Below are 16,189 nucleotides of genomic sequence, written 5' to 3' on the forward strand. Positions count from 1 at the left end.
TCAGAGACTTTGGAGGAAGAAACCTCTAATGCAGAAGCCATGGCAGGAGATTGAATGATTTGAGTGGTACTCAAATTCTTAATTGCACTGACATACTGGTTCAAAGACATTTTTATTAGAGGTACCCTCACTTCTTTTTGAAGAGAGGATCTGTCTGGCACTGAGATCGGGGAAACCTCCCAGACTGGTGACTGAGGTTCTGGAGTGACCCTGAAGTTTGGTGAAGATACAAAAGAAGCTTTTGGAGCTGAAAATGTAGTTGTAAAAGGTCCCTGTAGTGAGGATGCTGTAGGTGCCTCTCTTTGCTTTGAAGCTTCCTCTGCAGCTGAAGCTGCTGGTGCCGAGCAGGCTTTGATCAAGGCTGACAAGGGAAGCTCTGCAGAAGACTGTCCTGAGCACTATGATTCTGAGAGAGGCAGTGCTGCTGAAAATGGTGCTGAAGATAATTCTTCTTTCCTGGAGATATTTCAGCTGAAGGGGGTAGTTTCTGTATCAGCTCTGTGCTGCAGTGCAGCATGGCAGGTCCTAGTCCCTCTTTTTCCCACACCAGGAAGAGCTCGTTTGCACTAGCCGCTCTGCAATCCCCAGCACTAGTGGCTCCTTTGAAGTCTTCCTCCTTTGAAGACTCCTGGCAGCAGAGACAGAGCTCAGTGCTGGGAAACAGAATCAGAGACACTCAGTCCTTGGATAGCAAAGGTCCCTGACTCTGGAGAACCTTCCTGAGTCTTTTTTGTCTACTTAATTGCTCCAGAATTAGGTGTCACATTTCTGGTGACAGGAGCATTGGAGAGAGACTTGTGAAAACAGAAGCCTCTCAGTCTGAAGTAGCTTTCATGGAGCTTTCCATCAGAAAAAGCTTCAATCTGGACTCTCTCTCCTTTTGTGTGCACTTCTTGAAGGACTTGCAAATCTCACACGTAGTGATATGTTCCTCACCCAGACAGTACAGATATCTGTCATGGGAGTCAGTTATAAGAATGACCTTTATGCAGACACAAGCCCATGCAGGATGCATGCAAGACTCCTACTGGATACTACTAATGAAAATGCTTCAAACTCCTGTGCTGGGGCACATGGAAACTAAGTGGGATCCATGTGCAGGAACTTAGAGAAGGAGGTTAAAAATTCTAATTACCAGCCTGAATTTGTTCATGGCCAATTTATATCCATTTGGTTTTGTGCCAACATTGTCCTTTAGCTTAAATAGCTCTTCATCCTCCCTGGTATTACCCCCACCCCAACCCGGATGTATTTATAGAGAGCCATCATATACCCTTTCAGACTTTTTTTTGCTAGATTAAACAAGCCAAGCTCTTTCCAGTTACTCTTTAACATGAATGACCCAAAATGTACACAGTATTCCAAATGAGGTCTTACCAGTGCCTTGTACAATAGCATTAATACTTCCCTATCTCTCCTGGAAATGCCTCATCTGACACATTTTAGGATAGCATTTGCCTTTTTCAGTTGCATCACACTGGTAGCTCAGTCATCCTGCGATCAACCTACACAACCAGATTTCTCTCCTCTTCTGTTGCTTTCAACTGATGAGTCCCCAGCTTGTAGCAGAAATTATTATTATTAGACCCGAAGTGACCTTGCACTTTGTATTATTGAATTTCATCCCATTTCTTTCACTACAGTCTTCAAGGTCATCCAGATCTGCCTGTATAATATTGTGATCTCCTTCTCTATTATGCTGCCAGCTTCGTTTCATCAGCACTCTCCTGCTTTTTGTGCCAATGTCATTAACAAAAATATTAAATAAGACTGATCTCCCCTTTAGCCAGTTCCTATCTTACAATTTGTGTACTGATCCCCATCTTCCCTAATTTAATTAATAATTTCCCATGTGGCACCTTATCAAATATTTTACTGAAGTTCAAGTATATAAAATTCATTGCACTTCCCTTATCTAAAAAAACAGTTATTTTGATTTTAGTTTCCCTGAATTAGTCACCTGACAATCAGTTAATAATTCTATCTGTTTTATTGTTGTTTCTCCCAGTTATCAATTTTAATAATTTGGTCGGTGTTCTTTTAGTAATTTTATCTAAAAATTACTTCGCACTCAGATACCCGTTCCCACCCCATAGTACTACAGTTAGGTATTTAAATCAACTGGATTATGCTGGCTGCAGTCACAGATGTACACTTTGTTGACAGCAGAGGCTGTGTAACCCACCATGGCCTGTTTACTTCTTTCTTCTAATCATCTCTCTGCCCCCCACCTTTTTTTTTTTTTTTTTTACCTGCAGGAGGCCCTTTGTGTTCCTGTACTGCTTTATAGCAGACATGCATATAGTCTGATGTCACAGTGTTGGTAGTGGAAAACATTACCAATTGTTCCCTTTCTTTGTGGATTTTAATTTCATTTTCTCAGTGTCATACATACAACAAATAAACCTTATACACATGAAAATTAAAAAGTGAAAAATCACACAACTGAAGCAATGCCAACATCCTCACGCATGGCACCTATATCTGTGTTACAGACCAGGACATGGTGATTGTGTCTAGTGGCTGGAGCAGGAGTATGTAGTCAGGAATTGGAGCTCAGGGTCGGAGCTGGAGTTGGAGGCTAGGAATTGGAGCTCAGGGTCAGAACCAGAGTCAAAAGCCAAATGCCAGAGTAAAAAAAGACAGGAATCGGAGCCGAGTGTCAAAAGCCTGTTACTTGAAGCAAAGCAAGACTGGGGAAAGACCAGATCAGGGCTGGAACAAGGTCGGATCAAGACTGGGAACAAGCAGGTGCAGGAGCTACCACAGCTGTGGGCGAATGCTTTGAGCAGCCGCTGGACTTAAGAGCGTGTCTGCCGGCTCTTTCCACCACTCAGGCAGTGAAGCCAATCAGGCAGCCTACTACAGGCTGGCAGCACTTGTTAGGTTGCCCAGAGACTGGATCTGAGGTAGGTCCTGATTCCTGACAATCCGCACCATCACACCCCACAGGAACAAGGCACCAGTCCCATACACACAAAGCACTGAACACACCACTCAGTGTGCTATTTAAATTCCCCAAATGCACAAATCTGCATGTTGAAGTGCAGTAATTTGCATACCTTGTTTATTTTCAATTAGCCATCACTAATTTCCACTGTTATATATTAATTTACTTTCTGTCAGGCTCTTGTCACAAAGAGCAATAGAAAGTTGTGATAAAAGTAACAGTGGATTGAGCAATGTCAGGATACTTTAGCACGACACCTTTCATTAAATCCAACTTTAATTAGACAAACAATTAAGTTTCTACCCACCAAGTGTTATTACACCCACATATGAGAATGCAATCTCACCCAAAGAGTGTTGCGTAAAACCAGCTGCTCTGGAGAGAACATCAGAGGAAGTGAAGCTATGGAGCCCAAGAGCAAATTCCTCTAGACTCTGCATTCAGGATGGTTCCCAATGCTTCAAGAACCCCACCATCAGCACCATTAGAGGGAGCATACTGGGAGTTTTGCCTAACAAATATGATGGGTACTGTAATGCAGGGACAGACCCAATACGCCAGGATCCAGAGATGATGCACCATTCCCAGACTGTTGTCCTGCCCAAATCTCAACTATACCAAAGTCTGACTGGATCCAAAGGCATGATTCTCTATTGGAGCCCTTTCTGTCTATGCCGAACAACGATAGAAAGCCAATGGATTCAAGGGACATTCCTTCCCTGTCTCCATCGCAGAAGATCAGACCATGAGGTCTTGGAATCTGTTTGGACTCATGACTTCTAAGGAGGAAGCAACTTCAGGACTGTTGGCTGAATAAAGAATCTGCTAATTAAAAGTAATCATGTAATACCAAATAAAACCATTCTCTCAAAATTTATTGCTACATAATACTGAAGCAAATTAAAATTAAAAGAAATGTTCATAGTGCTAAGTTTAAGTTCTCCACTTTAACTAAGGAATATATGTATTTAGAACACTTCCCCATGTCACTAAAGTGGCTTCATTGTGTAGCCAATTCTTCATCATATTCACAGTGGAATGTTCGCATGCTTCTTCCAGGGATTGGATTGCGTTTTGCTAGCCAGGACTTCCAGATCACGGCAAATGCGGATTCGAGTGGTAGAAGGTTCAATGATATCATCAACAAACCCTGTTTAATTTACCAAAAACAAATTACACACAAACACTATTGCCTCCCAACCACAATATATCTAGTTGTAATTACTTTGCAACATCAAAACTATGCAGTCACTAAACAATTCATGTATTAGAGAACTGCATGCAATGGTTAATTTGTAACTTAACTTGCAAGAGAAGCATTTGAGTTAAACTGACAAAGTTGACAATGTGTTTCAATAACTTAAAAAGCTTTGCATAAACTTTATCATCAAATAAGTAAACATTAGAAAGCCAAGAAATTTAGACTTACAGTGGGGCTCAATTCAAGAATAACTGTAAATTTCATTGGGAAATTCTATATGTATAGTCTCCTGCAGTTCAAATCAAGTCAGTTCAGTTTACAAATGACAAGATGTATTTTCTGTCAATTCTGCAAATTCAACCTGGCATCTGATAGCGAAAATCTGTTTTTTTTCTGGCTCAAGCCCCAACAATAAACACTGCAGTGAAAACATTTAACACTTCTGTTGATAATCCACTATCCAGGAAACAATCTATCTTGTTGTGCATGCTACCACGTTGTGCTACTGACAGGACTAAAATGTGGTACAAATGAATATACTGATCAGTAGAGTAAGCAGATGTAACTAAAACATACGGGGAACTGATCGTCTGATTGAGAAAGAGCCATTTCTACACACACGTTTTTCAGAGTAAAAATGCACTTTAAGGTTCAACTTATAAGAAATAAACTTTTAAATATATGGAAATACAGAATTACATCCACTACAACAACAAAAACTAAGGGCCCTTGGCCTACAACCTGGGACAGTAGTGTATGTGGGGAACTGAAGCTGAGCCAGAAGTCTGGTCCCTTCTAAAGTTGACCAGCACACCTCATTAAACTCCACCCAAACTGTCAGAGTGCTCTGAAGTACTATGGAAGTTGTCCAGGTTTTGAAATGCCTCTCACATTTAGAACATTTTTATTACGCTTATCAGCACCTCATACATGGCCCTGTGTCCTACATCTCACCAGTGCCTCAAAGAAATTGTATTAGAAGCCCTTCAGATGTGTTGTTTTGTAGCTGGAATTTGGAAAAAAAATTAAAATAAAAATAAAAATGTAAGAGCGTTTGAATAATTTCCAAACTATGATTAGTGCCACTTTCATTTCTAAATCCCTTGTCTTTAAAATGCCGTGTGTGATTAAACTAATATTTGATCAAAGTGTTAGCCGTGACCACAGACCACACAAGTGAAATTTGACTCTCAAAGGACTTTAACCAAGGAATTTAAGAAAGGAACTCGAAGAACAAAGTCCCAGGTACCTCTGACAGCTGCAGGGAAGGGATTTGCAAACTTATTCACATATTCTGCCTCTGCATCTGTTTCTTTTCCTCTGAAAATGATCCGGACAGCACCCTAGAAAGACATACAAACATGCCCTGAAACTGGACTGAAATAATTAATCCATCTTGAAAAAAAACTCTTTTATTTAAGGCATAGGATTTGAAGCACTACAATAAAAGCTGTGCTATAAACTAGTAAGATACTTCAGAGAAAAATCAGTTGTATTAATCTCAGCAAATCTCCTCAATGATTTTTCAGAGATAGTTATGGCTGCTGGAAGTCAGAAGTGAAACACAGCCTGCATTTACCTTTGCACCCATTACTGCAACCTCTGCTGTAGGCCATGCGTAATTAACATCTCCCCGTAAATGCTTCGAACTCATCACATCATATGCACCCCCATAAGCCTGGAAGAGACAGAAAGTCATTGATATCAGACAAGTGCACAACAGCAACAAACTAAATCCCTTCTGCAAGTATTGCCATTCCAGAGACAAGGACACACTGAAGAGAGCCCAAGATGGTCCATTTCGAGAGCAACTGCTCAGCATTAGCATAACTTTGCTCCAAACTTCACAGGAAGCCTGTGTCCAGGTTGACCTCTATCTAACAGAAGCACTAAATTAAAGTGAGACAACGGAGGTGTCTAAACCTAATGACATGAAAGTACTACTTTTAGTATCTGCTTTTATAAACGTGTCCATCACAAAGGCCTCCTCCTTCCTCATCACGAAAGGGTTAATGTATCGAAAGTACAGTAGTGCCATAATACATACCTGCTGGTCTCGACTCAGAAAGACCTTTTGAAAATGACAAACAAGTTGTCGTTGCAGGTTGGGAATGGTACTTCTGAGCAAAACTGTACCAGAATGAGAAAAGAAAACGGAACCTATTTAGAATTCAGTTGATACTATCCTCATCTTTATGGTTCTATCAAATAGCCAATTAGTGCAGAATCCAGACATCCAATTTTAGCATCTTTATTCTTAAATTGCTGGTATCAGCAGTGTAATCAATGCTGAACATAAAAAAGAGAAATCAAAAGTTATCTTAAGAGTACAGAAATTTACATGAAAATAATGTGTTGCCAAGCCACGAAACAGTGAATCTGCAGCAACTAATGAGAACATAAAAATGGCCACACTGGATCAGACCAATGGTCCATATTGCCTAGTATCCTGTCTTCCGACAGCGGCCAATGCCAGGTGCTTCAGAGAGAATGAACAGAACAGGCAATCATCGAGGGGATCCATCCCAGCATCTGGCAAACAAACTAGGGACACCCAGAGCATGGGGATGCATCCTTGACCATATTAGCTAATAGCCTTTGATGGACCTATCCTCCATGAACTTATCTCAGTCTTTTATGAACCCAGTTATACTTTTGGCCTTCACAACATCCTCTAGCAATGAGTTTCACAGGTTGATTGTGCACTGTGTGAAGAAGTACTTCCTTTTGTTTGTTTTAAACTTGCTGCCTATTAATTTCATTGGGTGACCCCTGCTTCTTGTGTTATGTGAAGAGGTAAACAACACTTCCGTATTCACTTTCTCCACACCATTCATAATTCTATAGACATTTATCATATCACCCCTTAGTCATTTCAGCTTGGAAAAGGAGAAGTCCCAGGATTTTTAATCTCTCCTCATATGGAAGCTGTTCCATACCCTTCATCATTTTTGTTGCCCTTCTCTGTGCCTTTTCCATTTCTAATATATCTTTTATAAGATGGAGCAACCCAACCAGAACTGCATGCAATATTCAAGATGAGGGTGTACCATGGATTTATATAGTGGCATTATGATCTTTTCTGTCTCATTATCTATCCCTTTCCTAGTGGGTTCCTAATATTCTGTTAGCTATTTTTACTGGCGCTGCACCAGTGGATGTTTCCAGAGTACTATCCACAATTACGAAGATCTTTTTCTTGAATGGTGGCAGCTAATTTAGACGCCATCATTTTGTATGTATAGTTGGGATTATGTTTTCCAATGTGCATTACTTTGCATTTATCAACATTGAATTTCATTTGCCATTTTGTTGCCCAGTCACCAAGTTTTATGAGATCCTTTGTAACTCTTCGCAATCTGCTTTGAACTTAGTTGTCTTGAGTAATTTTGTATCTGCAAATTTTGCCTCCTCACTGTTTACCCGTTTTTCCAGATCATTTATGAACATGTTGAACAGCACTGATCCCAGTACAGATCCTTGGGGGACACCACTATTCACTTCTCTCCACTCTGAAAATTGACCATTTTTTTGTGTGTCCTTTGTTTCATGTCTTTTATCCAGTTACTGATCCATAAGAGGACCTTCCCTCTTATCCTATGACTGCTTACTTTGCATAAAAACTTTGGTGAGGGACCTTGTCAAAGGTCTTCTGAAAATCCAAGTACACTATATCCACTGGATCACCCTTCTCCACACGTTTGTTGACTCTTTCAAAGAATTCTAACAGAGTGATGAGGCATGATTTCCCTTTACAAAGCCGTGTTGAATCTTCCCCAACACATGATGTTCATCTATGTGTGTGATTCTGTTCGTTACTATAGTTTCGAACAATTTGCATGATACTGAAGTTAGGCTTACTGTCCTGCAATTGCCAGGATCGCCTCTGGAGCCTTTTTAAAAAATTGGTGTCACATTAGCTATCCCTACTGTCATCTCGTACAGAGGCTGATTTAAATGATAGGTTACAAACTACACTTAGTAGTTCTGCAATTTCACATTTGAGTTCCTTCAGAACTCTTGAAGGAATACTATGTGGTCCTGGTGACTTATTACTGTTTAATTTACCAATTTGTTCCAAAACCTCCTCTACTGACACCTCAATCTGGGAAAGCTCCTCAGATTTGTCACCTAAAATGAATGGCTCAAGTGTGGGAATCTCCCTCACATCCTATGCAGTGAAGACTGATGCAAAGAATTTATTTAGCTTCTCTGAAATGGCCTTATCTTCCTTGAGTGCTCCTTTAGCACCTCGATTGTCCAGTCGCTCACTGCTTATTTGGCAGGCTTCCTGGTTCTGATGTACTTTAAAATGTTTTTGCAATCCTTTTTGGCAATCTTTCTGGCTTAGTTAGTAGCTGTCCTCATGGAAAACACTTTTTCTCCCCATGTTTTCAAAGTTGCTTTTTTTCTCCTGCAGACTCACTCTCACAGGCCTGTTGAGATCTAAACCGCTCAGCTCTACTCTTATGATTCAGAATTGTGACAGGATCAAAGAGAAGCCAGTTGGATGCAGAATCTGCATGGTGCTGCAAAGATGTGATTTGAGAACTCAATCATCTTCTTAAATTTTTCTTCATCTGTCCTCTTGGAGGAACCTACCTTTACATGACAGCAGAACAGTACTTCCACGGACTTCTTAATATTCCCTGATGGGCAATTATTCAGATTTTTCATTGGGTGCTGGACCCAAAGATGTCTCAGTGTTGCAATGCAGTTTCCACAGGGTGAGCAGCTAAAGCCATCTCTGCTAGTCCTTATTCTAAAAGCAAATGTTGCACAGGCAAAAGAGGCTTACAGTGACACCCCTGACACAAACAGTGCCGGCATGTGAGAAGGAAGGCGTTTTTACTCCACAAGGCCCACAATCTGAAGACTGGGCATTTCACTTTGTTGGCCATTACAAACAATCAGGAACTAGCCAACAAAACTTTATTATTATTTTTTTACTACTAATGGTGAATTACAATAAACACACACTAAGTTTCAGTTAAAGTAGAACTGCACAAGAGAAAGGGAAAGAGGAATGGTTAGGGTCCCAAGACCACTTGTGATGGCACACACAGAGGGAACAGTGATGATTTATAACACTGGGCTCCATATGCACACCCTCTCATGGTTACACAGCTCTGAACATTCTGGGACCATTGAGTCAGGGCATGCATCTTCCAAAACGAGGATCTGAAGGGGCTCAAGGAGCAGGTTCTTAGTGATATGGACAGAGAAGAAATAGGGAGAGATTAGACAGGAAGAAGCAGTAGCAGGGTTTGATGAATGTATTATGCTACAAGGAGGAGTCAAAATGACACCAGGGTGGCAAGCTGAGGAGAAAGGGAGGATTCTGGAGTTTTTGACAATAGAGAAAGTAGGGAGAAGGGTAGAAAGATAAGAAGTTCAGTTTTTGCCATGTTGAGTTGGAAGAGTGTCTTATAAGCAGTTCAAAAGGTGAGGCTGAACGGAGAAGGAAAAGCGAGATGATGCTAGCTGAACCCCTGAGAGCAGCTAAGGTATGTAGAGTTTGCATTTACAAGGCACCTATCAGTACGGTGTCTAACAGAAGAAAGAACAGATAGGAACAGAAGGGCGAAGGGAAGGGTACTAAGGACAGAGCTCTGAGGGACAATGAAAAAGCATAAGATAGAGGAGCAGCCATGTAAGGAAATGTTAACAGAGCAGCAGTGGAGGAAGGAGGAGAACACAGACTCACCACAGCTCCAGGAGGAGAGGCAATAGAAGGACTCAATTGTCTAAAGTGACAAAAAGTTCAGAGAATGCCAAGTCTGGATCTGGCCAGAGTTAGGTCATTTGTGACCTCAGTGAGAGAAATTCAGTGACGTGGAGGGGACAGACACTTGTCTGCAAGAGATCCAGGTGAGGAAATGAAGGTGAGAGCAGACAGAATATTGAAGGAGCTTAGCGGCAAAGGGCAGGGAGGAGTTGTAGCAACATTCTGACAGGTGAGTAGAGACATAAGCTGCTTGAAAGTTGAAAAAAAGAAGCCTTATGAGAGAGGAAGCAAGAGACAACAGGAGTCCAGAAGGAAGTCTCCTCTGAATAACATTACTTCTAGCAGACCAGGAGGCCTTGGAGAACACCAAGAAATAATGATACCTTACCTTTCTGGTGATGATAGTAATTTTGGGCACAGTTGCTTCTGCAAAGGCAAACAGTAGTTTTGCACCATGACGTATGATTCCTCCATACTCCTGAGCTGTGCCTAAAAATTATGAGAACCAAAAAACCTTTTCAGGAAAGTTACCAAAAACACATCACTTTACATGGACAGCTCTCTCCAGGTGCTGCCAGCAGGTCAGCTAGCACTTATCAAAGCCGCACACCCCCAGTAGTGTTTACTGTACAGTAGTGTTCTCCACATCTCCATGCTGGACAATAGGGTAAGGAAAGCTCATATGGAGAACTGCAATGAATGTATACCACAGGTGAACAGCAGCTATATGGTATCACAATACCATAAAAATATTGTTAATAGGTTCCCACTTGGTGGCAAATTTTGGTTCAGCTGAAAATAGTACAAGACCCCAACCTATTTATCAGAGAAAAATTCCTCCTTATCTGCTAATTTCACTTCTCTGGAAACAGAATACTCTGACGTGGAGAAGGGTGTGTTTTTTCACTTCAGACTCAAGGACTGTTCAAAGCCATCATTCAGGGTCAGCAGCAGGAAAAGACATTCCTTCCTAGAACTCGCCAGAGCCGTGAATCCTACACAAGAGAATAATTACAAACACAGGCAGCAAAGACAATCTCAGGCCATACTTGAAAACAAATACTGGGCTCCCATCGGCATACTGCAATTAATTTGGGTAAGAAAACATCCGTGAGACACAGCAGCCCTGGTGAGTTACAGTGAAAAGGAACGATAGATAAAAATCTGTGCCCTAACTACACTTCTCCCAACATAAAGCAGTCATAAGGGGAGGATTTGCTGACATGTCCTTTCTTAGAAGTGAAATTAGGAGGCAGGCAAAGAGTTTTCCTCCATCACTCTGAGGTCCTGGGTTCCCCTGAAGGTTGAGGAATCATTCCCCTGGTTCTAATGATGGAAATATAGCTGCAGGAGACACCATCCTGAACTTCTGAGGCTTGGCAAAGTTGTTTAGGAATCTTAGATCTAAAGTCAATCTCCACCCTCCATTCTTTTTCGGGACCAGAAAATAGTTGGAATAAAATCTTTTCCCTCTGTGCTTAATAGGAAATAGTTCCACAACTCCCATTCACAGAAGTGAGTCGACCTCTTACTTTAACAGGTGTTCGTGAGAGGGGTCCCTGAGGAGAAACAGGATGGGGAGGGTGGGTATACTGGAGGAAGGTAAAATTTCCCAGATCTTATAATCTCCAGCACCCATTTATCCAATGTGATTCTCTTCCATGTAGGAAGACAGCGGGAGAGATGATTTCTGAAGGGTGGAAGGTGGGAAAAATGGTGTATATATAGCTCAGTTTAATGGGACAGTTCCGGGCCCTCAACCAGCCCATCGAAACTGATGCTTGGATGATGATGATGGTTCTGTAGTGGGTGCAGAGGGAGCAGGTGGTCTCTTTCTCTGAATCTCAACTTTTTCCTGGGTGGTTCAAACAGTCTCTGGGATCTGGAGAATGAAGTGGGGTAGTATCTTTGAGCCATTTGGGATCTACTAAACCTTCATTTGTTTATAGGTGTGTAAGTCCCAAGAGATCTCAGAGTGACTCTGGAATCCTTAAAGGTATGCAACGAATCACCAGAGGACCCTGTGAACAGTTCGAGGCCATCAGAGGGAAGGTCCTCAGCCATGCTTTGGACATCCCTTGGGAATCCAGACAGCTGGAACTAGGACATCCTCCACATGACCGCTGCCATAGAAATGGATTGAGCAGCAGTGTTGGCTGCGTCCAATGAGGCCTGTAGCGATGTTCTGGTTAACAGCTGACCCTTGTTAATAATAGCTTGAAACTGGTCACACTGATCAGCAGGCAGATGCTCAATAAAGGTGGTGATTTTGGCATAATTTGAATGATTATATTTAGCTACGAGAGCTTGACAGTTCACAATTCTAAATTGAAAAGTCACGGATGAGTAGTCTTTCTGTTGACTAGATCAAAGCATTTTTGGTTGTTAACAAATCGCATAGCCTTTGCATAATATCATCTGCCATGTTCGTTCACTGCCTCCACAACCAGTGAGTTCAGAGTTGGATGGGCGAACAGAAATTCAGAGTCTTTAGCTGGGATGTAATATTTCTTACTGACTCATTTACACGTCAGCGGAATTGTCACAGAGGCCCACCAGATGGATTTCGCAAGATCCACCAGGGCCTCATTTATAGGCAGGGCAGCTCGGGTAGAGGGAGTTCATTGGAGGATGTCCAGGAGCTTATGTTGTGACTTTTAAGGAAATCTGGAGGGAATCTGCAATGTGCTTCATTAACTCTTGGAAATGTCTGAACTCATCAGCCACAGACAATAGGGGAGGCATAACCACCTCATACGGGGAAGATTAAGAAATATTTGTTTGGGAAGAGTGATGGGGCAGCTGCCCCTCACTGTTAGAAAAGGGGTTAAAAGCAGCCCATTAGAAAGGGGCTGAGAGGAGTAGCCAGTCATGGCCCGGCAGGCTCATATAAGAAGGGCTACAGGGCAGAGCAGAGTTCAGTAGCTGACTGAAGCTCCAGAGGAGAAGACCAGGCTCCTAGCAGGAGGAAGGAGCGCCAGCATCTGGGACAGAGCAGTGCTGCAAGCAGGGACCAGGGGAACTTGAGAGAGCTCCTGGCTGGCTGCTAGGGCCTGCAGGCTGAGGCAAGGGCAGAAGAGGGTGCTGGAGTCACATGGTAAGCGGCCCTGGAACAATGGACCGCAGTTGCCACTGAGGGAATAGCTGGACAGAGATTGCAGGTCCCCTGGAGAGATTGCAGGTCCCCCCCAGAGGACAGTGTCACTAAAGATGCCACAGTCCTGGGAGTGGTGCGAGTCCTGGTACAAAAATGATGGGAGCGATGCACCCCAGACGAGTGCACCCCGGGAAGCAGAGGTAATTCCCATGACAGCCAGCAGGAGGCACCAGAATGGTGATTCGCACCCCGTCACAGGGAGTAATCTCTTTATCTGCCCTAGTCTCCTGTTCCTCAAAGGGTTTTTGTGCCTGAGGTAATGGAGGAGGAGGAGCTGAAGCAGGGAAGTGTCTCCTCCATATTCCCCACAAGAGACTAGGGGCCTGGGAAAATTGCTGAGGATATGAAGCCCAAGGATCACAATATGGCCAATGGAGAGGTCTGAAAGGCATCAGGAGTGGCATCCATTGGTTGCTCGAACAAGGTCGGAGGAACCTGGGGTCTGTCTTTGGTGGAACTCCCCCTTCTTGTCAAAAGCGTCAGGATGGAAATCACTTGTCTGAAGTGTTGGAGAGCACTGGATCGAAATATTCAAATTAGAGGAAAATTCCTCCTCTTTAAGATGGGGAGCCCCAGCATTCTGAAAGTGTTGGAGAGTCAAGCGGCACCAGGGGAAAGGTCCCACCTCCATGACCATGCTTGTCTCGGTACCGATAAGTTCTTACTACCAACTAACAAGGGAGACTCAGGCGCCTCCAAAAGAAATAGATCCCCTGAATTCCTGCAGTACTGGGTGGGTTTGAAGAGCAGGGCTCCGTTCTGTTATTGGTACTGAGGGTATATGCTGCCCTGGCAAGTCCACTCTGGTCAAAGTAGTCAGTACCGATGAGGATGCCTCGGGGGCCACAGAGACCGTATGAGAGGCATATCTTCCTGGTACTGAGGCCAACTTGGATGTAGATGGTAATGAAAAATTTGTGGGTACTGTCCTCTGAGAGGTGGAATATTTCGATGATGCAGTGTCCTGCTTGTGCAGCACTGAACGTTTCATTACTGAGTTATGTTTGCTGCCCTTTTTCTCTGCTGAGCCCGGAGCCCTGGGTAGAGAATCAATACTAAGAGCGTCTGGAGCCTCAGCTGTATCCAGAGTAGAATATGAGGTTTCCACAGCGGTCTTGTTCTGTGAGGACCAAGGTCTTTTTGAGGTGGCATCTTTCTGTGGGAATGACTCAGTTTTCTGTGGGTATTCTCTGTGGATTTACTTCGGGTAGACCAAGGTAAATGTGCCGAAGTTGACAGGGCACTGTGTTCGCCCAACACTGATGTCGGTGGGTGGGAGGGAGGTGGTCTCCTGGCCTGGATCTGAGGCTGGTTGGAGGGAATGCTCCATCATTAAGAGTCTGTTTTAGCTCCTGATTTTTTCTTGCCCTGTCCTTAAAACCAGTGCAGATGGAGCACCTTTGTGGGATATGAGACTCTCCCACGCAGCAGATACAACAGGAATGTCCATCGTTGACCAGGATGGCCTCCTGGCAAGAGACGCACCGCTTGAAGCCCAGAGAGTCTGGCATACCCCAGGGTAACAGTATGTAGGAGGGGAAGGTCCCCCTCCCCAGAGGGGAAAGAGATTGAAAGTCTCTCCTTTATCAGGGCACTGAGTAGCAGAACTGCTGGAAGCACATACTCCACCTGTTCTGACACAGGTGGTCAATCGGGAATTCATGCCCCACTGGCCCTTTCTCCCCACATCACCAGTCAGGAGAACTAATAGGTGATGCAGTGGGTTTGCTCTCAACTGCACCTTTGCAGGAACAATCCCTCTCACACCTCTCGAGGCAGCAGTGCAGCTCTGCATGACCTTAACACAAGGCAGAGTAGGAACACTATAGCTGAGCCCTTTTTGAGGTACTTGGAATCTCAAAATAACAAGGAAATGCAGAGCAAGTGAAGTGCAAATAACTTCTGATCTAGCTGCGATGAGGGCAGGATTTCTGGGCTGCTGGCAAGGAAACAGCCCATCTTTGGCTGGGCCCTGCATGATGACTTTGCAACTGCTCTGGCACCTGAAGGGGATGAACACACCCAACCTGACAAACACGACCTTAGATAAAGAAACAAAGAGAAATGGTATTAAATAGCCTAGGCCCAACTGCCCTCCCACCCCAATCATAGGGAGTTATAAACACAGAGGGCCTACCTGGCAGAAATCCAGGAACATCCACAAAAGTGATCAGAGGAATGTTGAAAGCATCACAGAATCGAACAAAACGGGCTCCCTTCACAGAAGAATTTATGTCTAAACACCCTAGTGTTCAAAAACAGAGAGGACGACATATTTTATGGGGCTTTTAAACTGTTCTAATAAATTCTAACCTTCTGATAGTGCATTCAGGGTACTATCAGGATCTCACTGTATAGTTTTTCTGTATTATCTTGTATTTCATCCAAATTATTCCTGTTTCTGTATTTCTAGTTGTGGAGGACTATTGTTTGTCTGGTTCGTGATGTCCCCGCCCCCGCACTTCACTTCAAGGTCACGGATAAAAAAATTTAAAACACCTAAGTCTAACTGAAAGTCAGAGAGACCTACGTGCTTTTAATATTATGGGATATTCTCCCATAATAATATAGCATGCTCTAGGGTTATATTACTTTAACACTAAGAATGTGACATGTATTCTATCTGTATTCATTTCATATTATTTCTTTGTATTGCAACCACACAGAGAGGCCTCAATCAGATAGTGTCTGCGTTGCGGTAAGTGCTGTACAATTCTATGAGAGACAGTTCCTGCCCCAAAGAGCTTACAATCAAACAGTGCCATTTTAAAGTATTTTTGTATCCTTTTTTCTTTTCATTGCCATAAACCTTAGATAACTTCATCATTAAACATTATACATATGTCTCCACATCCAGTGTAAAACCACAACTTTACACTGACACACATAGCAACACCAGCATTTTCAGTTCATACAGTCAGAATTTAAGGCCACACGAGACCACCAGATCATCTAGTCTGACCTTTTGTATGTCACAGGCCACCACCACTACCCAGGACCCACACACTAACCCAACGACTGAAATAAGACCAAATTAAAATGAGATCCACAGGCAGAGAATAGGAGTGAGTGAGATGCACTAGCGCTTGAGGCCCCTGCAATTGCACGGAAATGATTAAGTGAGATAGCTGCAGTGTTGTAGCTGTGTCAGTC

General features: G+C 43.1%; 1 protein-coding gene across 1 annotated transcript in view; it reads right to left on the reverse strand.

Annotated features, from left to right (window-relative positions):
* Positions 1 to 3,809: 3,809 nt before the first annotated feature.
* The window catches only part of PCCB (propionyl-CoA carboxylase subunit beta), a 66,293-nt gene continuing 53,913 nt past the window's right edge, over positions 3,810 to 16,189 (reverse strand). The window contains exons 11-15 of the mRNA XM_065410758.1: positions 15,174 to 15,281; positions 10,268 to 10,368; positions 5,731 to 5,829; positions 5,401 to 5,494; positions 3,810 to 4,100 (exon numbers count right to left, since the gene is read on the reverse strand). Of these exons, the coding sequence (XP_065266830.1) occupies positions 3,979 to 4,100; positions 5,401 to 5,494; positions 5,731 to 5,829; positions 10,268 to 10,368; positions 15,174 to 15,281 (524 nt within the window). The 3' untranslated portion in view covers positions 3,810 to 3,978. The remainder of the gene's footprint in view (positions 4,101 to 5,400; positions 5,495 to 5,730; positions 5,830 to 10,267; positions 10,369 to 15,173; positions 15,282 to 16,189) is intronic.

This window comes from Emys orbicularis, chromosome 9 (genome assembly GCF_028017835.1).
Source record: "Emys orbicularis isolate rEmyOrb1 chromosome 9, rEmyOrb1.hap1, whole genome shotgun sequence".
Taxonomy (NCBI): Eukaryota; Metazoa; Chordata; order Testudines; family Emydidae; genus Emys; species Emys orbicularis.